The sequence below is a fragment of the Camelus dromedarius genome, chromosome 7 (assembly GCF_036321535.1).
Source record: "Camelus dromedarius isolate mCamDro1 chromosome 7, mCamDro1.pat, whole genome shotgun sequence".
Taxonomy (NCBI): Eukaryota; Metazoa; Chordata; class Mammalia; order Artiodactyla; family Camelidae; genus Camelus; species Camelus dromedarius.
The window spans coordinates 16012130-16032540 of record NC_087442.1 but is presented as its reverse complement, the minus strand read 5'-3'; the positions used below and the strand labels follow the sequence as shown (position 1 = coordinate 16032540).

Genomic DNA, 20411 nt, shown 5'->3' with positions numbered 1-20411 from the left:
GATGCTGTCTACAGACAACTTGTCCTGGAAATAACTGGCCTCCTTGTATCAGTCTACACCTGTGTGGTTTGATTCAGATAACTGATAAAGAACAAATAAATGATAAACGGTAAATCCTAAGAGTTCCCATAACGAAGAAAAAAATTTGGGTTTTGTTCCTTTAATTTTGTATCTGTATGAGATGATGGATGTTCACTAAATTTATTATGCTAATCATTTCACGATGTATGTAAGTCAAATCATTATGTTGTGTACCTTAAACTTATACAGTGCTATGTGTCAATTACATCAATAAAACTGGAAGAAAAAAAGAATAAATGGATATTAATTTTTCCTGTCAAGTTATTTTCTCTTAGAACAGGTTAGGCAGAAGCACACTGCAGGAAATGCTTTCCACTTTCCTCTGCAACTCCAGGGCTGAGCACAGACTTGACACAGATTAGGCCAAAAGCAAATTTACAGTGAAAGGTCCCTCACTTGCACGGCTCCTTCTAAAGTCCATGGAGGAGTCCCCACAACGTGCTCACTAATCATATGCCTTGTAAAATTTGCAAAACTAAAAGGTTTCAGGCACAACTGTCTGCAGCTATTTGTGTTACTTTAACCAAGAATACTGGCTAATGTGGACAGTAAGTTTAGGAGCTATGACTTGAATCCAGGCTCTGACTTCTAGTCCTATCCTCCCTTTGTCATGTCACAGCTTCCTAACTCTTCTCTGGCTGCAAACCAGGCAAACCTTGCTGATATCCTGGCAGGTAGAAGTCAGAATACATGGGGAGGAGTTTTACCTACCTGACTCCTAAAAATACTTGCAGGAGAGTGCAGATACCAGAGACGAAGAACATGGTGCTGATGAGGTAGCTCTGGGTCAGGGGGTCGTGCTGCAAACACAGGTCCTTGGCCAGGATGAGTGGCACTGCCACAAGCCCCCCCAGGGCCGTGAGGAAGTGCTGTGGGCAGAGCAGAGAGAGTATACAGGCATGTAGAAGCTGGGCCTGCCTGCTCCACCTTCATTCCTATTCCCACTGCCAGAGGCAAGAGCTCCAGCTCTGGTCTCAGAGGAGCCTGGCTATGGGTGACAGGCAAGCAGTGGGAACAAGGAAGGCTGGGCAGCAAGAAGCAGGGACCCAGCCAGAAGGTCTGGGGTTCCAGGGCACAACCCTAGTGCCAGGAACTGATGTTCTAGGTAAGAAAAAGGCAAGGACACAGAACAGGAGGGCATAACAGGAACTGAGGAGTGGGCCTTAAGAACAAGAACAAGGAAAGAGGCTAAGCATTAAAATGAAGCATAAGGTGAGAGTAAGATCACTGACCAGAAAGGTCAGAGCATATTCTCCAAGACAGACTATACTTTAAGTCGCAAAACAGCCTTAGCAAATTCAAGAAGACTGAAGTTATACCAAGAAGCTATTCTGTCTGCAATAGTATAAAACTAGAAATCAACAACAGGAGGAAAACTGGAAAATTCACAATTTGTGGAAATCAAGCCATACACTCCTCAACAACCAATGAGTCAAAGAACAAATCAAAAGGGAAATAAAAAAATATCTTAAGACAAATGAAAATGGAAACACTACATACCAGAACTAATGGGATTCAGCAAAAGCAGTTTTAAGAGGAAAGTTTATAGCAATAATGTCTACATTAAGAAAGATCTCAAATAAACAACCTAACTTTACTCCTCAAGGAACTAAAAAAGGAGGAATAAACTAAGCCCAAAGTTAGCAGAAGAAAATAACAAAGATCAGAGCAGAAATAAATGAAATAGAGGCCAGAAAAAAAACTACAGAAAAGATGAACAAAACTAACAGCTATTTTTTGTTAACATAAGCTAACCCTTCACTACACTAAGAAAAAAAGAGGATTAAAACAAATAAAATAAAAAATGATACAGCAGAAATAAAAAGTACCATTAAGACCCTAGTATGAATAATTACATACCAACAAATTGGATAACCAAGAAGGAATGAATAAATTCCTAGAAACACACAATTTATTAAGGCTGAGTCATGAAGAAATAGAAAATCTAAACAGAACAATAACTAATGAGGAGATTGAAATAGTAATCAAAAACCTCCCAGCAAAGAAAATCTCAGGACCAGAAGTTTTCACTGGTGAATTCTACCAAATACCTAAAGAGGAATTAACACCAAGACATTTCAAACTCTTCCAAAAAAACTGAAGGGGAGGGAAAACTCCTAAACTCATTTTACAAGGCCAGCATAACCCTGATACCAAAGCCAGATAAGGACACTACAGGCCAACATCCCTGAGGGATATAGATGGAAAAATTCTCAAAAAACACTAGCAAACTGAATTCAGCAGTACATTAAGATGGTCATACACCAAGTGGGATTTATCCCTGAGATGCAAAAATTGTTCAACATCCACAAACCAATAAATATGAACACCACATTAATAAAATGAAAGATATAAATCATACGATATCAGAACAGATGCAAAAAAAGCATTTGACAAAATTCAACATCCTTTCATGATAAAATATCCACATTATCCATTTTATTGGCTCTTAATAATATTTTCTAAATAGTATGACATTTGTTCTTCTTATTTTGTAGGAAAGCACAAAGAAGCAAACAAACAAAACGTGTATCCTGATATCCCACACTGAGCAATTTGTAAAATTGAAAGAAACGTATCTATGAGATTAGAAAATTCATGCTACAAAATTTTACAAAAAAAAGTGAAAGCTGAAAGCTGCCCTCCCTTTCCTAGTTCCTCTTCCTCAGGCTAACTACCTTTATTAGTTTCTTGTGAATCCTTCAAAACATACAAAATTACTACATATACTTATTTCTATTGTTATATCTCTCTTTTGTTTTTAACATAAAAAAGAACACAGTATACAGTTATTTGCTTTGCTTTTTTCATTTAATAAATATTGGTGGTCATTTTTTAACTGCAAGGTAAAAATCTCTTCTTAACAGCGCACAGTTTATTTAACTAGTTCTCCAGGATGGATACTTTGCTTGTTTCTGCGGTTTTGTTTGTTTGTTGTGTGGTTTGATTTTACTATTACCAATAATGTTAGAAGAACATCTTTACACTTATCTTTACAAGTCTTGCCAGCACATCTACAAAGAAATCCTTAAGCATTAGGGACTGGGTTAGACAATGTATGTGTTTTACATGTTGATAGGAATTACCAAATTGTCTTCCAGAAAAGTTGTACCAAACATTCCAAAAAAAGTGTTTGAGAGTGCTTGTTTCCCCAAATTCCCCAAGTACCAGTTATCTTTAGTTGTTGCCAAACAAATAAATTACAATTGGTATCTTGAAAAAGACCCAGGGGCCCAGTTGGTGTCCTTGATGTGAGCTACCAGCTTAGCAGGAGGGAGAATCCTCTCTAGTTCCCCACCACACCCCCAAACTCCTAGAAAGAAAGAGACTGGAGAGGCTTTGAGTTCCCCTGGAAATCAACAACGTACAAGACAAGAATACCAGCACCTGCAGTTGTGGATCTTGACTAGTTTGACCTGGATGTGTGCTGATGTGGCTTTTAAGACAGAGCCTCCTTGGGCCGAGTGCTTACTGGGTGGCATTACCTGGACCCCCAAGAAGATGCAGAGATACCATGGTGGGATATCCAGGACGCCGTAAGCCAGGGGGCTGCTGCTGGGACTCCTGGGCTGGCCACCCTTCTCCCTTCCTTGGCCACCTTCATGGGAGCTGAGCACACCATCAACCGTCTGCTGGAAACAAGAAAAGAACACATTTGAGCATTTCAAGAGGAATTAAGCAGACTTTCTGATTTCAGCCGGACAGATGGGCAGCTTTCCAGAGGCAAGAGGCCATGGGACAGGGATAACTGATGGCCAGCTTGGGATTTCTAGGTCCAGACTCAAAAGACCAGAGATTTTCTACACTAACATCTGCAGCCAGGCCTCTGTGTAAAGTCTGGGGCCATGCAAGAGGAGTGAGAGCCTTGCCAGAAGCCCTGGCAGAGAAGAAATTTTGTAGGGGGCAGGGGGCCAACTCCAAAGTCAGAAAATGGGCAGGTAAATGGGGAATCTGGCCCCAGAATGGTGTAGCTGCCTTTGTATGTGCTCCCACAGGCCAGCCCTGTGCCAAAACCCTCATCACAGCATGTTTATTATAATGGACTCTTTCCTTATCCATCTTGTCTGCTGGAGTGTGACTTCCTAAGAATCCATTCACTGTGCCTTACTCTTCTTTGTTATCCCAGCTTCTAGAACAGCCCCTGTACTCAGCTTATACTGAATAAATGGATGAATGAATGGATGTAAGACAAATGTAAGTAAGTGCAGGGCATACAGAATGCTCCAGGGTCAACAGCCAAGTTGTATTCCTACCAGTTTGCCTCAAAGTGACTTTGAAACATAAACTTTCTCCTCCAACTTATGGACTGTGTAGCTTACCAAACTTGCCAACTTACTAATATTTTTTAGCCTGTTTTCTGATCTATATAACAGAAATGTCAGTAACATCTACTTCACAGTTGAGAAAAATAAATTGAAACATGAAGAAATGTGGAGATGTTGGTCAAAAGATACAAACAAATAGCAGAAAACAAGTAAGTTCTGAGGACCTAATGTACAGCATGATGATTATAGCTAATAATATTGATTAGATATTTGAAAGTTGCTAAGAGAGTAAATCCTGAATGTTCCCATTACAAAAAAGAAATGGTAATTATAAGACATGAAGACATGATGGAGGTGTTAACTAACCCTGTTGTGGTAATAATTTTGCAATACATAACTGTATCAGATCAATGGCTTGTACACTTTAAATTTACACACTGTTCTATGTCAATTACACGTAATAAAGTTGAGGAAAAAATGAAACACGAAGCACATGGTCCGGTGCCTGGCACACTATTACTGCCTCATAAGTATCAGTTGTTATAATTATGATGAGCTTCCAATCCCATGTTTCAAAGGCTTTAAACTCGTGCTTGTAAGTGACATCTGAGCAACTGTGGATGAGAGGAGGGTGAAAACAATGTCTTTAGTGTGGCCAGAAGGGGGCAAGGCCACCAGCAGGACGATCAGCAACTCTAGGCGATAGGCAGGGTCCTGGGCCCTGGTCAGACCACAGAGGGAGGGCGGGGTCTGCACAGTGGTACAGCCAGGGCTGCCCTGAGGGTAGTGTGGGCTTCTCATGGAGAAAGTTCTGGAAAGGATATTAAAGTCACCCACATCCAACACCCACCTCCATGTCTGACCACCCTTTACTCCAGCACAGCCTCAAAGAACAACTTCTGAATCAAGGTTGCATTACTGAGGAGGGTGGTACAGTTCAGTGGTAGAGCGCTACGTTCTAGGTTCAATCCTCAGTACCTCATTAAAAATTATTTTTAATTAAAATAAAACAAAGGCTGCATTATGACTCCTGTGGGTACTAATCACTTCAACTCTATAGGCTCCTTTCATTAAAAAGTTTAATATTTTTTGTGACTGCACTGATAGAAGACAAATATATTATTATACTGTAAAACATTTTCTTTGGTCTAAAAATTTTTTTCCTCCTGATTTCAAAAGAAATTAAAACATTTTTGTTGGCCCCGCAAAGAACTGTGGGCGCTGGGTACCAGGGCAGCTCTCCCCAAGGACCAGCAGCCTTGCTCTGGAGGAGGAGAAGGAGGTGGAAGGGGTGAAGAGTCAGCACTTGCTCTGAAATGGAAAGAGGCAGGAAAGCCACCAGACTAAGAACGGGGTGGCTGTCCCCTAGCACTTCCAGGACAGCCCTGGCCCCTCGGGAACATTATATTGTAAGACACAGTTTCTCAACCTCAGCACTAATGCTATTTTGGATGGGATAATCCTTTGCGCTGTGTGTGTGTGTGTGTGTGTGTGTGTGGCAGGGGCAGGGCTGTCCCGTGCACTGCAGGATGTTAAGTAGCACCTCTGGCCTCTACCTGCTAGATGCCAGTAGAACAGCACTGCCCCTACCCTTAGTTGTGGCAACCAAAAACGTCTCTAGACATTGCCAAATGTCTCCAGGAGGGTGGGGGTAAAATCGGCCCCAGTTAAGGAGTACTGTTTTAAGAACATTGACCAATTCCCACCACGGAAGCTATGACCAGGGACAGTGCTGCTGATGTGGGGCAGTGTGTGGGGTAGACGTGCAGTCCCTGTGTGGAGACAGAGGAAGCCAGTCCTCCTCCTCCATGTGCGCAGAGCACTGGCAAACCTGATCCTCATGTCTTCCCAGTACGTGGGGCCCGCATCACTGGGATGGAGATGACGACACAGCGTGCTGAGCCCAGGGCAGCTGGAGGAGCCCAGGGCCATGGGCAGGCTTGCTGACAGTGAGGGGACGGATCCAGCCACAGCACAGCTCTGCACAGTCATATTGTTTCTGGGGCTCCAAACAGCATTTGCTCATTAATCATCTAACATTTAGTTCCTGAAACTTAAATGTGAGTTTTTTTTTTTAAGGGAAGGTAATTAGATTTATTTATTTATTTTTTTAATGGCAGTGCTGGGGATTGAACCTAGGACCTCATGCATCTTAGGCACACATTCTGCCACTGAGCTCCACCCTCCCCCTAAACATACGAATTTTGCTTCTGTTCATTTCTTGAGCAGTGCCTGGAAGCATGCATTCCTCAGCCCGCCCCAGGAGGCCTTTCCTGATTTCACCCCACCCTGGCTTCAGACTAGACAAGCCTCCTCTCCTTAGGCCCCCCAAAACCACGTGCATGTTCACCACGGCCCCAGATGTGCCTTACTGCCATGTTACTACGTTTCCTCATTCAAAAGGCCGTAACATCCCCGTAACTCCTCTACTCCATCTCTAGCACAGAGCTAGTGCTCACAGCACTATCTGTTGAACGATAAATAAATGAACATGTGCATACACTAATGACTATCAAGAATCTTTCTCATTAACTTTTTAAAATAAACCATTATTGGTTAGAACTCCTTTACAACATCACGCTGATCCTATTTAAACTTCGGAAAAGAAGGATGCGCTGATGTTGCTCAGCACGTGAAAGAAGGTTGGTTTTGCCTGAGTGTGAAGGAAAAGCTGGGCTGGCCTAACAAGCTAACTCACAAATCTAAGTGTAACAAGTGTCAGATTACTGATCTGAGTTCTGCTGGGCTACCTCGTAAAGCTAAGTTAATTAGTGTTGGTCTGCTGATTCCCTGTTTATGTTTTTTTTGCTAGCCAGCTGGATTTTCAAAGAGACATATCTGGCCTTGAAATGTTGGTTTGCTGCCTCCCTGCCTCTACTTTTGTAACAATGATGCTGCTAAAGCTGTTCCATGCCTATTGGCCGAATACCCCAAGCTTGTAATTAACCCTGTAAAACCTCATGCACACGTCTTGGAGGTGCTTGGAGCTTCGGAGCAGAAGCCCCTCTGAGCCCGCCGGCATAATACGTCTGAGTACTCCAACCCTCTGAGTGGTGCTTGTTTCTTGGCTGGCCTGTCATTTCCATAACATGAGGAGGTCGAGGACGAGCCACAGATAGCCTGGACGCTGCCGGAGGGAACTCTGGAGCACTTATCGGCAGGTTTCAGTGAATGTGTGGGACAATCAGTGAGGGCGTCAGAGAACAACAGGCTGAGGAAGAGAGGAGGCGAGAAGGGAAGAGAGGTTAGTTGCATGGTGGTCAGTGGACTGATGCTGGGTAGGACACACAGAACAGCAGAGCGTGCAGTCTGAACTTGGGGAGGTGTGGTCTGTCGGTCCCTTCTTGGCAGACATGGGCACGTCACTTCCCCCTCCCGCAGTCTCGGTCACCCCTTCTAACTCTGGGCTGGTTGCAAAAATACTCAAAGTGTATGTGGCATCCTGCTGTGTGTGCTTGTGAATGAGCTCACAGGGCCAGGGCAGTGCAGCTGCGCGTGTCCTGCCAGCAATCTCACCTCATACCTTCTCCCAGGACCTCTCGGAATTCTCAGAAAGGTGAGGGGGACGGAAACACAGACTGGGGGAAATGTTGGTTTGGGGCCTTTTTTTTTTTCCTATTAGGAGCCAGTGACTTACAGACTGTTCTCAGCCTGATGACCTCTGAGAATCCTAAGTTCTGTCTGGATATCAACTTGGACCATCTGAAGGTTATGGAAACCACTTCTGCAACTGCTTTAAAACAGTTTTCTGTGAAACTGAACTTGCGTGAGGCTCCACATGAAAAAAAAATTAGAACTTAGAGCAGGGAAAAACTTGTCTTCCTTGAGAACAGCTGGTTCTTTCCTTCTGATAAGGGTGTGTGACTCTGTGAAACCTGTCAGCCATGGCTGCTAAAAAGCACAGAGCCTGATGAAAATATATCTTTTGTTGTAAAGTACCTCACGCCACTTATGGAAAGTGCTGGGGCAAAAAATAAAATAAGCAGGCATGCAGTGTACTAAGATTCCTGTGTGTCAGAGATGAGTCACTAGCATATCAAAGACATACATAGAAACAAGAGACGTCTCAGAGATATTGTAGAGCAGGGCTTCCCAGATGGAGGTGGAAGAGGCCCCAGACTTTTCTGAATACAGGGAGTGCCTCTATCCCACTAGAAGCCCTTGTTGGGAAAAGTATGTGACTCTTACAGCAGCACAAGAAAGCCTATGAACCCCCTTTTGAAGGAAGAATTAATTCTTAGTGAAGCATTCCCAGCAGTGAGCACTGGTGTGAGAAGAGGGGCCACGAGCTCTCCTTCCGGTTGGAGGTGACTATCAACTCAACACATGGGCTGTAATTTCACCAAAGACTTGCTCAAAAGAGGTGTTCTGATGAGTCGTGGCATTTTATAGCACTTTACAGTTTGCAATGCATCCTCTCATTTGATTCTCACAACCTAGTTCACGGATGAGGAAACTGAGGCTCAGACAGATTGTCCAAGGTCCCTTGTAAATGTGGGAATGGAACCGTGTTCTTCTGGTGTCGAGGGCAGTTGCCGGCAGGGGCTTCCCTGTGCTTACAAGGATAGTCCGCCAGCTCTCTGGAGCAGACAAACAGAGCGGGAGGAGACTCTGGTACAGCGGGAGCAGCAGTGGGAAGGAGGATTCCTGGGGGGAAGAGGAACCCCTTGTCCCTCTGACTCCATCCATCCCCCACACAGCCTCCCCTTCCCCGACTTGCCCCCTTCGTTTCCTAACACTGCTATTCAGCTGGCTCTAGCCAATGGGCTTGTCCAGATCTCTCCAAACATGGCCTCAATCATCCTGCTTCAGTGCCTTTGCCCACCCAGTGCTCCCTGCTCCATCCCCACCACCCTGCTGCCCCTAAACATGCCTTCAAAGAGCTCAATGCCTCCTCCCTTACCTGTCCTGATTCCCCAAAACCTATGATTGTCCTCCTTGCATTCCCTTCACATCCTGTCTGTTATATAATTTACCATTTTCTCCTTTGTATCAGAAATATGTTTTGTATACCCCACTTTCCTTTAGCTAGGTTATAAGCTTTTGGGGCGGGGAAACTGTCTTCCCCATGTTTATATTCCTAGAAGGTTCTAGCAGAACAACATGTACATGAAAACCAAAAACATCTCAGAAAAGTGACTTCTCAATCTAGGTGCTGACCCTGAGGCTTGAGGAAAATGAAAAGACAAGCCACTGAAAAGGAGACAGATATATGCCCAGATCCCTCCACTCCCTAGTCGGCCTCAGGTGAGCCAGAGATGTGGAAAACATCACAGCCTTCAGAAGATGGAGTCTTCAACTTAAAATCTAAAGTATTTTGGGTTTGTTTGTTTTGGGATTTTGTTTGTTTTTTGGCTTCCATGAGGTAATGGCAGAAGTGTTTTAAAAAAACAAGAAAAAGAGGCCCAAAATGGAGTCACTTGTGCTAGGCCCCATGTCAGCAAACCAAGACTTAATATCTAATCTAACAGCAGTTTCAGTCTCTCCTGGAATGTGACCTTTAACCAGCGAGTCTGGAATTACCTGGTCAGCAGGAGTGAGGTAATCTGCCCAGCAGACCCCTGCCTTCAGGAAAATGACCTCGCCTGAAACAATCTACTCTTCAATAGAGTAACCTCCTTGTCCTGCCTCCTGCCTATAAAACTCTTTCATTTTGTATAGCTCCTCAAAGTTCCTTTCTATCTGCTAAGATGGGATGCTGCCTTATTCATAAATCATTGAATAAAGCCAATTAGAGCTTTAAATTTACTTCGTTTAATTTTGTTTTTTAACAGGAGGAATTCTGAGGAAAAGAGAGAATTCCCTCAGATGCCTTCCACAATTTTCCCTAGCAGACAGCCAGGGCCTCTTCATCAGAAGGCTGACCAGCAGTGGGCAGGGCTTGGCAGCCTGGCTCCAGGCCACAGTTCTGAGGGCCCAGCCCAGGTTCATGGGGGGCACCTGTCTCACAGACACTATGGCTGGGTCTCATTAGGGCTGCAGCTCTGGCCTGGTGGGGAGAGGGTCTCCACTCAATCCTCCTTGTTATTTTTAGGTGGCCAAAACAGGGTGGAGAGGGTGGTGGGGCCAGAGCTCAAGGACTAGCTAGAGAGGCCCCCAGATGGGTTACTGCTCTGGGCCTCAGGTTCCTCATCTGTAAAATGGGAACAGAATGCCTCACTGGCTTTAAGGAAGAAAATATAGTACACAAAATGCCTCGGGCATATTGGTTATTCATTAAATATTAGTTCTCTCTGTCTCTGTCTCTCTCTTTCTCTCTATCTGCTTCCCTCTCTCTTTCTCTTTGCTTTGCTTTAGAAAGGGCTTCTGATCAAAGAAATCATAATGCTGAGAAACCTGGAGAACAAACATTAGATTCAACAGAGTAAAGCAAAGAGGACCTTCCAGTTCTTCCCTCTGGCTCTGAAACTCATTCACAGAGTTTGGCACTCAGGGAGGAATCTTTGCCTCTGGTGATGGCATCTAAGAATCCAAAGCCTTACCTAGAATGTAAGCCACTATCCTTAGCACGAAAAAGGAAATCAGGGCATTAGGACTCCATGCTGGGCCCTCCTCCAGGCCTCTTTCCTCCTTTCTGCTTGCTCTCCTCCCCCTTCTCAGTCCCTCTCTGCCACCAGCACTCACCAAGGGGCCAGGGTGCTCACAGCTGGTGATGGCAGAGTTCATGGCAGCTGGGGTCTTTTCCTTTTGGCTTCCTCTGAGTACAGAAAAGAAGAGAAGCTGCTCCAGTAGAGGAAGATTAACTTCTCAATGCCTGCCAACATAAGAGAGAGAAACATGAGGCTCTGGGGCCAGCTCCAGGAAGGGTGGGGCCTCCAAGCCCCACCTGCTGATCCACAACAGACTCCCCCTCCAGCCCCCTCTCCTCACTGCAGGGGACCAAGGTGCATTCAGTGGCCCGGAATGTTTCATAATTTGATAAGTGTGGGCAATTACAGAGAAGTTAATGACCGCACCCCCCATGGCACCAAGGAAACAAATCAGAGTACAGCCTGTCGGGATGTGGCAGGACAGCACTTTCTGGAAGCCAAGTTCCCAGGGGCAGGAGATGACGGGGTGGGAGGGTGAGGCTCTGAGCTGAACACAGAGGCTTTTCAGTTTTCTTAAGCTGATTTCTAGTGACTGGTTGAGCCGGAATGAAAGTATTGTAAAAGTATCCCATGCAGCCTAGCCCCTGCGATGCACTAACAAAGTCAATAATGAGGAAAAGGGTATTATTGCTGACCTGGGAGAAGCTGCTAAAGCTTATGGGTGGAGCAAAGGCCTCAGGTGAGAGGCTGAGAAAAAAAATGCTTCTAATCCTTGGGTGCTTGTCTCCCTAATACCCAGAAACTTCTAGTAACCCACCTTTCAGAGAGACAAGTCAGGGAAGGCAAAGTCTTGCTCTTATTCTGCACAGGGCACTAAAACCATCCGCAAAACTCTCAATAAACCCCACTCTATGAAGTCCAAAGCAAGCAAGCACTCACTATCCATAATGATGGAATGTTCTGGAATGAGTGGCACTGGATCCGAATTTTCGGAAAACACACAGTGGAACACACATAAACGTCAATGGGAGTTGGTCTAAGAGGAAGCCCTGAAAAACACGAGAAGTTTGACGAGAGAAGGGACAGAGCTAACCTAGGCTGTAACAGAAAAGCCAAGGTCAGACTCTTTCCTATGAGAGTAAGTTGACCTTTACTGAATACTTAACTCTTCACTGGGCTACATTTTTTTTGTAGTATCTTACTTATTGTTCACAATAAACTAACATTTACATCCTTATTTTACAGGATGAAAAATCCTGTAAATTCAATTTTTTTTTAAGATTAAGGTATTCGGGTGTTGATGGATTAAGTCATTTGCCCAAGATTCATAACAAATACTAGAGCTGAGATTCAAACCCAGTCTTGTTCCACAGCGCGTGGGGGTCAAGGAGATGCCTGACAGAGGCAGGGAACCGCTCTAGGTCTGGAGATGTGAAGGGCAAAGTTCAGGGGATTGGAACAGGGAGTGAGGCTGTTAGGCAGTTAGATAAGTGGGGGCACCGGGCAGATAGGTGGAGGAGAGAGAGGAGGGTCAAGATGACATTATGCCCACCTCCAGCATAAAGGGACTTTACTTCTAAATGAGTGCCAGCAAAAAACCAGATAAGCTCCAACAGCCACAACTGCTCAGTAGCAGGAAGGACTTACCTGGACATGACCCAGTGTTCACTGTATTATAGTTTACATAGTGGTTTAGCACCCCCGCGCTGTGGGGCTTTTCTGTGTACACCCCAGATAAGGACATGCGCAAAAGGGGCCAAACGTGACTAAGCATTCCAGGAACAGGAGCGGTCAGTCAATCAAAAGACCACCTCTAAGCGCCGGAATAAGAGAAAGGGGAGACAAAACCCGCCACTTTCCCTCCCTGGGATCAGCCAGCCACCATTCTTGGAGGTGTACTTTTCATTTTCTAAATAAATCTTTAAAAATCTTTCAGAACACATAGTTATAGTCTTCTGACTATAAACTTACCTTTCCCGTACAAGAACTGAGGTCTTTACCTTTCGGGGTAACGAGGCCACAGAGGGGCTTCCCTGAAAAGAGACGGGGATCCTCGACAAATGGCGCCAGGGCCCGAGTTCACCCGCGAAGGGACCGGGAGGCTGCTGCGGGCGGGGAGCGGGGACGCCGTCTGCGGGTTCTTGGGCGCCGCGGGAGCGCCCAGCCCCGGCGCTGCGCGGGGCAGGTGCGGGCAGAGCGCAGGCGCCGGCCTGCACGCGGGTCCGTCGGAACCGCAAGCGCGCGGCTCCAGGAAGGCCCTGCCGGAGCGGGTCACCCCAGGCCTCGCAGGCTGCTGCGCCGGCCAAGCCGGGGTGACCCTCCGGGACAGCAGGGAAGAAGGGGGCTTCTCTGACTCTGCCCGCCCCACTCTAAAGGCCCTGCCTCTCTCGGCCTCGGCCTCTCCTTCTCCTCCGCCTGTGGCGCTTCAGAAGTCACTTCCACAGACCGGTTCCTCCACTCATCATTGGCCTCTCACCCGGAAGCCACGGGGGGCCCCACGACTCCCCCACAGCATCACCTGCAACGCCTCCCCCCCACCCCCACCCCCACCCCCGCCCCCACACCAGCCTGACCGCCGCAGTACACACCCGACGCATTCACAAGTGATTATTTACGACCTTTGTGTTTTGGGTTCTGGTAATCTAGTTCTAGAAACTAGAAATCCAGTTCTAGTAATTAGCTCAACCAATGAGAGAATTTTAACAATATGGGGTCTTCCTGGGAACCCAGGATCTCTCCTGAGACACATGAAGGAGTTAAAATTCTTCCATTACATTTTAACACATAAAGGGTTTCTTTATTTTTTTGTGGGGGAAGGGTAATTAGTTTTATGTATTTATTAGTTCTAATGGGGGCCCTGGGGATTGAACCTTAGCGATTGCTAAGCACACGCTCTACCACTGAGCCATACCCTCCCTGCATCACACATAAAGTTCTACTCCCAAATTTGAGGCGGTTAGTTCCTCAGGCCCCAGGCACTTTGAGAAGAGGAAGGAACTGGCCCTCTCCAAATATAATGCATAATGGCCCCTTTGGATGCACCATCTTTGTGTGTGGAGTAGGCTACACAGGAAGGCGTGACCTAGACCTTTTCACCGTTGAGGTCAGATGACTTGGCAGTTGGCTGTTGTATGTTGGTATATGCCAGGGGACAGGCCTGGTGCAAATCATACCTGACAATAGGAATGAAGGAAGCCAACAAAGTTTCTGGGAAGATCAAACTTAACTGAAGATGCTCCTCTTGCATTTGCCATTGAGAATCCATTTAGCCTTCCTTCATTTTCCTCTTGGAAACCATCCTGATCCACTGCAACCAGTCCACGGGCTTTGGGCAATTTACTCTGCCCTGTGACCACTCTGCATGAAGGCAAGGGACCAGCTGGAGCATGCAAACTCCTGGCCACAGCCATGGATTAGTGATGAGCATGGGACCCAAGAGATGCAGTGAAACTTTGCTGGAACTCTGGGGCGAGAGGCTTTCTCTCTTTTTCATTAAGCTTGAACCTAAAAGATGTTGCTCTGTAGCTGCTGGCAGGCATCTCATGACTGTGTAGAGCCTGTGAAGGAGGCCAACGTGGAGAACAGAGCTGAGAGAGAGAAGAGAGACCAAGTCCCAGTGATACTTGAATCCAAATGTCAAGACATTCACCTCTACTAGTAAATTCTCCTTTGTGCTTAAACCAATTTTATTTGAATTTTCTGTCATTTGCAACCAAAAAACCAATCCACAAATTTACAGTTTTATCTCCAGTCCTGGACCAGTTAGTTCTTTTTCTAGAGTAACTTACTCAACATTTGCTAATGTTTTACCCTTTACTAACAAGGATTGTTACATTTCAAGGGCATTAAAAACAACTTAAGCATCAATTCCAATGCTAACCACCTCAAAATATTTCTACACAACAGAAACAGTTGTCTAAGAAGTGGTAAAAAACAGTCCAAGAACTGGAGAAACAATTTAAAGGCTGCTTGTCCATAAGATTCTTCACTCAAATGAATACCTGATTCATTCATCATATACTCTTGATCTGAAAGGCCAAGAAACCAACAGTAATCATGGAGGCTGGAATTTCCTTCATCGAGCTCTGATTTGTTTTAACAGAAATTGGAGGTGCAGAATTGTAGGTTTGGATTTGCAAACTTATTAACTTCACATTTTGATATGTGCAGCTCGGAAAAGCTTCCTCAAGTGGATTGTGGGTCTTGATTTAAGACCTCATGGTCTGAATAATTCCCAGAATCAGGGAATTAATTAAATCTGCATTTATAATACAGGGACTGGCAAACTATGACTCACAGATCTAACCTGGTCGATTGCCCATTTGTGTAAATAGAGTTTTCTTGGAACACATCCATGCTCATTCGTTTATACATTCTCTGTGATGGCTTTTGTGTACAAGAACAGAGTTGAATAGTGTGACTAGCCCATAAAGCCCCAAATAATTTACTACCTGGTCCTTTACAGAAAAAGTTTGCCGATTCCTACTCTAGAACACCAGTCCGAAAACTCATGTTTTAAAAAAAACACTCCATTTTAGAGTCTTCAGGTTATCACTTTTCATCTATAATTATACAGTGTAGGTACAATTTAAATAGATAAATTTCAACAAAGTATAACTAAGAATTTTTTTTAATCCCATTTTGTCCTCTTTAATTGCTGTCAGTCTGCTTTTCTCTTCCAAAGCTCAACACACTACGAACTTTTCTGAGTTCACTCCTCCAGAGCACAGGCACGATTCCAGGGCTATTTAACAGGAATAGTCACATGTTCCCACCTAACGTATCAGGCAATTTGCCCGTAATAATCTTTTCTCTCTGTTCTTGTGTAACTACATTCTTCTGCTAACCCTTCAGGTTGTTTCTGTCTCAATGCACACATCCTTCTGTCAGACAAGCCAGGCCCAGGGAAAAATATCCAGGTGGGATCCCAGGAGAGAGGGCTGGACACCTGGATGAGATGGAACTGACTGGGGGGACTGCCGACTGTAAAACCAAGATCTGAAACCAGCTTATGGAGAGTGGGGTTGAAAAGCCCTACTCTAATATAATCAGCCAGATTCCAAAGTTGGAAAACAGGTTGCCAAAGTTTAACTGCTGCTGCAAGCTGCCCCTTGCCCAGCCTTGGTGTCTGTATAATTCCAGTTCTTCCTCCAGCATACGCTACGCCCTTTGCTGGGTCACTAAGGGTCAGAGAGGAGGATGGGACTAGATGAGCAGAGACCAGTGAAATTCAGACGGATTCTCCTGCAGAGACGCCTCTGGCATAAGAGATCCAGGACTTACAGACTCCATCAACCATGAAACTGTCTGATGGAGGGCCTCATCTAACCTTTTCCCCAAGGCCTGAGCACCACTCAGCAGCCTTTTTGGGGCACTTTGTGACCCACATACCCAGAGGTCAATATTCCAGAGTGCTTCTTGGCAACTCATGACTTAACTCTACGACTGCATGGCCATCAGAGGATCTGGGCAATCAGAAGATGCCTGATAGATGTAAACCAGAGGCTGTGAGTTAGTGTTCTTAATTACAAGCAACAGAAACTGACTCTGACTAACTGAAGCGAGAAATGGGGATTTATTTGAAGAACACTGGTAGCTTAGTGAATGAAGAGTTGAACAGCCAGGACTTGGGAAAGATACAATAGTCCATCTAGGATCACAGCGGCAGGACTCCATGGACTTTCTCTTTAGGGTGTTACTGTCTGGGAACTCAGCCCCACCCACCTTCTTTTCCTTGTGCCGTCACTCAGAAGTCAAACTCGAAGGAGGCAGGACCTGACTGGCTCAGACTGGGTTAGGCGCCCACCCTGGCAAGCAGCCCACGGTACTGGGGTGGAGGTAGGGTCCTGCAGCTGGCAGCTCTCCAGGAGGCACATAGATTGGGGAAGGGGCAGTTTTTCCAAAGGAGGAGGAAGATGCAAGAAGGAGGTGGTCCCTCGGCAGCATTATCTGATAGGGAGCATCATAAGCCGAGGAGCCCAGTGAGTTTTCCCTCACAAATTCTGTGCAACTGCAGCAAGGGACCCGGGCACATGGTCAGTAAGGAGAACAGGCTGCACGTGCTCATGGGCACCGCAGAGGCGCTTTCCCCCTCCCCCACTAAGCACAAACCTGGGAGGTGATTATCTGCTGCCCTCCCCCTTCCCCAAGAAACAGAAGTTTCCTGTAGCTGATAGGCCCTGTTTTTGCACTATTAATGTATGTTTTCTGTGTCGGCATTTTCGTCTTCCCACCCTCCACCTATTCTAGAGGACACATCTCTAAGGAAGGCAGGCAGGAACCCTGAACTGATCAAGCTTTAGAACGATAGGGTTAATTTCTTGCACCCCTTAATTTTCTAAACTGGGAGTCCAACCCTCCAGTGCAGGGCCTCACCCAGTTGGCCAAGATCACTCAGGCAGAGGCAACTGCTCACAGACCTGAGGAGAGCCATGCCATTCAGGCCATGAGGAGCCCAGTAGAATCACGTGCAGCGATTCTGTCCTGGAGGACAGGGTTCAGGGTGACTCCCCAGGCTGCATGGAGGAGGGTCCCGCCAAACACGAACTGCCTTGAGCAGATCCAGGGCCAAGGGCAGGACAAAGAGAAGCGGTGATACAAACTGTTAGAGGTTCCAGACAATTTATTCCTGATTCACAGGAAAATATTAGACAAAGAGAGGTGTGGAGGATGAATTTTAAGCCCCCATGCAAGACTTGGAATTTCTGAAAGACCTGACCCTCTTCCTGGAGAGGGAGGGGACAATTCCACAGGCCCTGCTGGGACTCTGCCTCTAGGGCAGAGGGGTGTTTCCCAGAGCTGGCTGCACTGGCTGGTACTTGGCAGGTGTCATGGGCCATCAGGCAGGGGCACCTTTACTGGAGGGCAAGACTGAGGGGCCCCCAGTGCCCACCAAATGGTCAGGAAGTTGGGCTCAGTGCAGAAACTGAGTTCAGGGGAGGATTCTGAACCCACAGCAAAGCTAGAGCAAATGAGGCATAGCTCCAAGACAGCTCTTCAGAATTTAGGGTCCATGAGTGTCCTTTTTGGCTGCACTTCTAAGTTTCTCACATTTCATGGGAGACTTGACCCATAAACTTATGAACTCTCAGCTAAAAGCGTGAAACTGAGGTGTGCTTAGGGAGGTCTCAGGAGACCAGGGGCATCAGAGGCAGGAGCCACGAGGGTCCTACAAGATTCTAGTCCCAGCTGACCCCACACCCCCGCAGGGGCAGACAGCCGAGGCCCAGGGCAATGACTAAGGCAGATGCAGTTGCGGCTGGAGACTGGGGACAGGAGGCAGCCCATGTTTACTGCTGCCTTTAAGGCAAAGACCACAGGGAATAAAGCACTGCCTGAAGGTGACACACTCAAAGGCTTATCCAGATTCAAGACAAGTTCTGCTGGGCCCCTGGGTGGGAGGAGAAAAGGAGGGGCCTGGCATGGTGCCAGGAGGAGGAGGCGTGCTCTTTGTCCTGTTCCCAATCTCAGCTGGCTGTCCCCGGGAGGCCCTGGGGAGCAGCTCACCCACAGAACCAGGCACAGTCTGTGCAGGGCAGAGCCCAGTGTGCCCCTTCTTTGTGGGGACATAAGACTTATCTGGAAGACATTGTCAAAGAATAATGGTTTTGAAATAATAATAGTGCTAGGTTCCTCAAACCAAAAAAAAAAAAGAAGGACAAAAAATACTATATATGAAGGGAAGGATTTTACCCTGCAGGGGGTTGAGGGTCAGTGATGAGGAGAAAGAGAGAAAGCAAGAGCCTTGGGGGTCTCAGAGAGGTGGCTGTGCTCTACTTCCTGGGGGAGAGTCCAGCAAGAGGACAACAAGACCCCAGAGAGGGACCATCTGCATGACAGGTCCAAGTGGCAGGGACCCCAATGGTACTCTCCCAGGACACTGAAGGAGCTGAATGACTCCTAGGTTCTTGAGCCACAGAATCAGAGAATCAGAGGTGGTCAGGATGGGCATGAAGTGACCGGAGCCTTCTTGTGGGCACATAAATGAACTGAAGGGCGTGGACCAGACAGACAAGAGACGACTCCAGGGGCACCTGTGAGCACAGGTGACTCAGGGTCAAATGGGGCCTTCCCTAAAGCCTTGGCACTACCCAAGTGCTCCCAAATTTAGCCACAAGCTCCAGGAAAGGGGGAGAACCCCAACCAGAAGTCTGAACATCTACCATGCAAGTGGAACGGAAGTTCACAATAAAAATGAACTTTTTTTTTTTTTTTTTGCCCACCTGCATCTTTTGATTGAAATTCATACCCGTTATGGACACCTTAAGGAGAAGGGAGGGCGGAGGCACTGCATCACTGGAAAATTTCTCCAGGAGTAGCAGCTGTGGTTGTATGATGGGTTGTTGGCAGCAGAGGGGCGGGGAGCCCAGGTCTGAGGAGTCTCCCAGCTCCTGCATGTCCTCCCTACTCTAGTGTGAGCACCGGCTCCAATCTGTGAACTGGCTGCAGCTGGGAGGTCTGGGAGCCCAGGGCTGGAGACCTTCTAAGATCTGTGCTATTCACTGAATGTTTGTGCTCCCTCTAAATTCATACGTTAAATTCTAACACCCAGTGTGATGGTATTTGGAAGTGGGGTCATGGGAGGTCATGAGGGTGGAGCCCTCATGAATGGGATTAGTGCCTTTATAAAAGAGATGCCAGAGAGTTCCCTCTCCCTTTCCACCCTGTGAGGACACTGCAAGAACACGGCCATGTATGAACCAGGAAGCAGGTCCTCACCAGCCACTGAATCTGCTGGCACCTGATCTTGGACTTCTCAGCCTCCAGGACTGTTGCTATGGCATTTCTGTTATTACAGCCCAAGCAGACTAAGACAAGCTGGCATGTGTGGAATTCCCTTGTGTTTGGCTTTACAAGAAGAGAAGAGTGGTTTTGGCCCCTTTTTCTTTACTCAATTTCTCTCAATAGGATTTTGGCCTAAATGTTCTGTGCATGGGGTGTCCATAATGTCTTCCAAGGGGGCTGAGGCGCAGGAGAGCTTGGGCTACATATTAGAGATGCTTCTCCCGAGGAGCCAACATGGCTGTCGTGGGTGGTTTCTGCCCAGCTCTGACCAAGCCCCATGTGTCCTCAGCTCTCCACTGAGTGCCAGCCTGGCAAGATGTTCAAAGGCTGACTTCAGGGCCCACTAGTGAAAACATCACTTCCTCCTTTTATGCCTCCACCTTCTTACAGAGAAATTTTCCTTCTGGGAAGTAGAATTCTAGATTATAAAAGCTGGAAGGAACTATAGGAGAATCTAAGGCCCAGAGAAAGAGGGAATCTTCTTGGCCCACGTGTCTCATCTCAGTGAGTGACACCAACAACCACCAACACCCAGGCCACCAGAGTTCAGTCTGCCATATGCAGTTCTTCCCAAGTTCTGCCAAATTCCTCTCCTAAATATATCTCATGTGTATCTAGTTCTCTAATGGTAGCAAATATATTAACTTCATCTAAGCCAAACTCACTGCACCAACTCTTAAAACATGAATCCAGTCACGTCATTCCCCCTTGTAGAGCTCTTTCTGACTCACCTGTCCTGAGAATACAGCAA

The 20411-nt window shown here is 46.4% G+C and overlaps 1 protein-coding gene across 3 annotated transcripts in view; it reads right to left on the bottom strand.

Annotated features, from left to right (window-relative positions):
- LOC105091610 (solute carrier family 23 member 1) overlaps positions 1–11175 on the bottom strand; it is a 47865-nt gene extending 36690 nt beyond the window's left edge. Inside the window, exons 1-4 of one of the 3 annotated variants that reach the window (XM_064487337.1) lie at positions 10971–11175; positions 7304–7557; positions 3567–3713; positions 793–950 (exon numbers count right to left, since the gene is read on the bottom strand). In XM_064487337.1, coding sequence (XP_064343407.1) covers positions 793–950; positions 3567–3713; positions 7304–7432 — 434 coding nt within the window. In that variant the 5' untranslated portion in view covers positions 7433–7557; positions 10971–11175. The remainder of the gene's footprint in view (positions 1–792; positions 951–3566; positions 3714–7303; positions 7558–10970) is intronic. The other 2 variants (XM_064487336.1, XM_010983154.3) reach the window with 2 other exon arrangements.
- Between the last annotated feature and the right edge of the window lie 9236 nt (positions 11176–20411).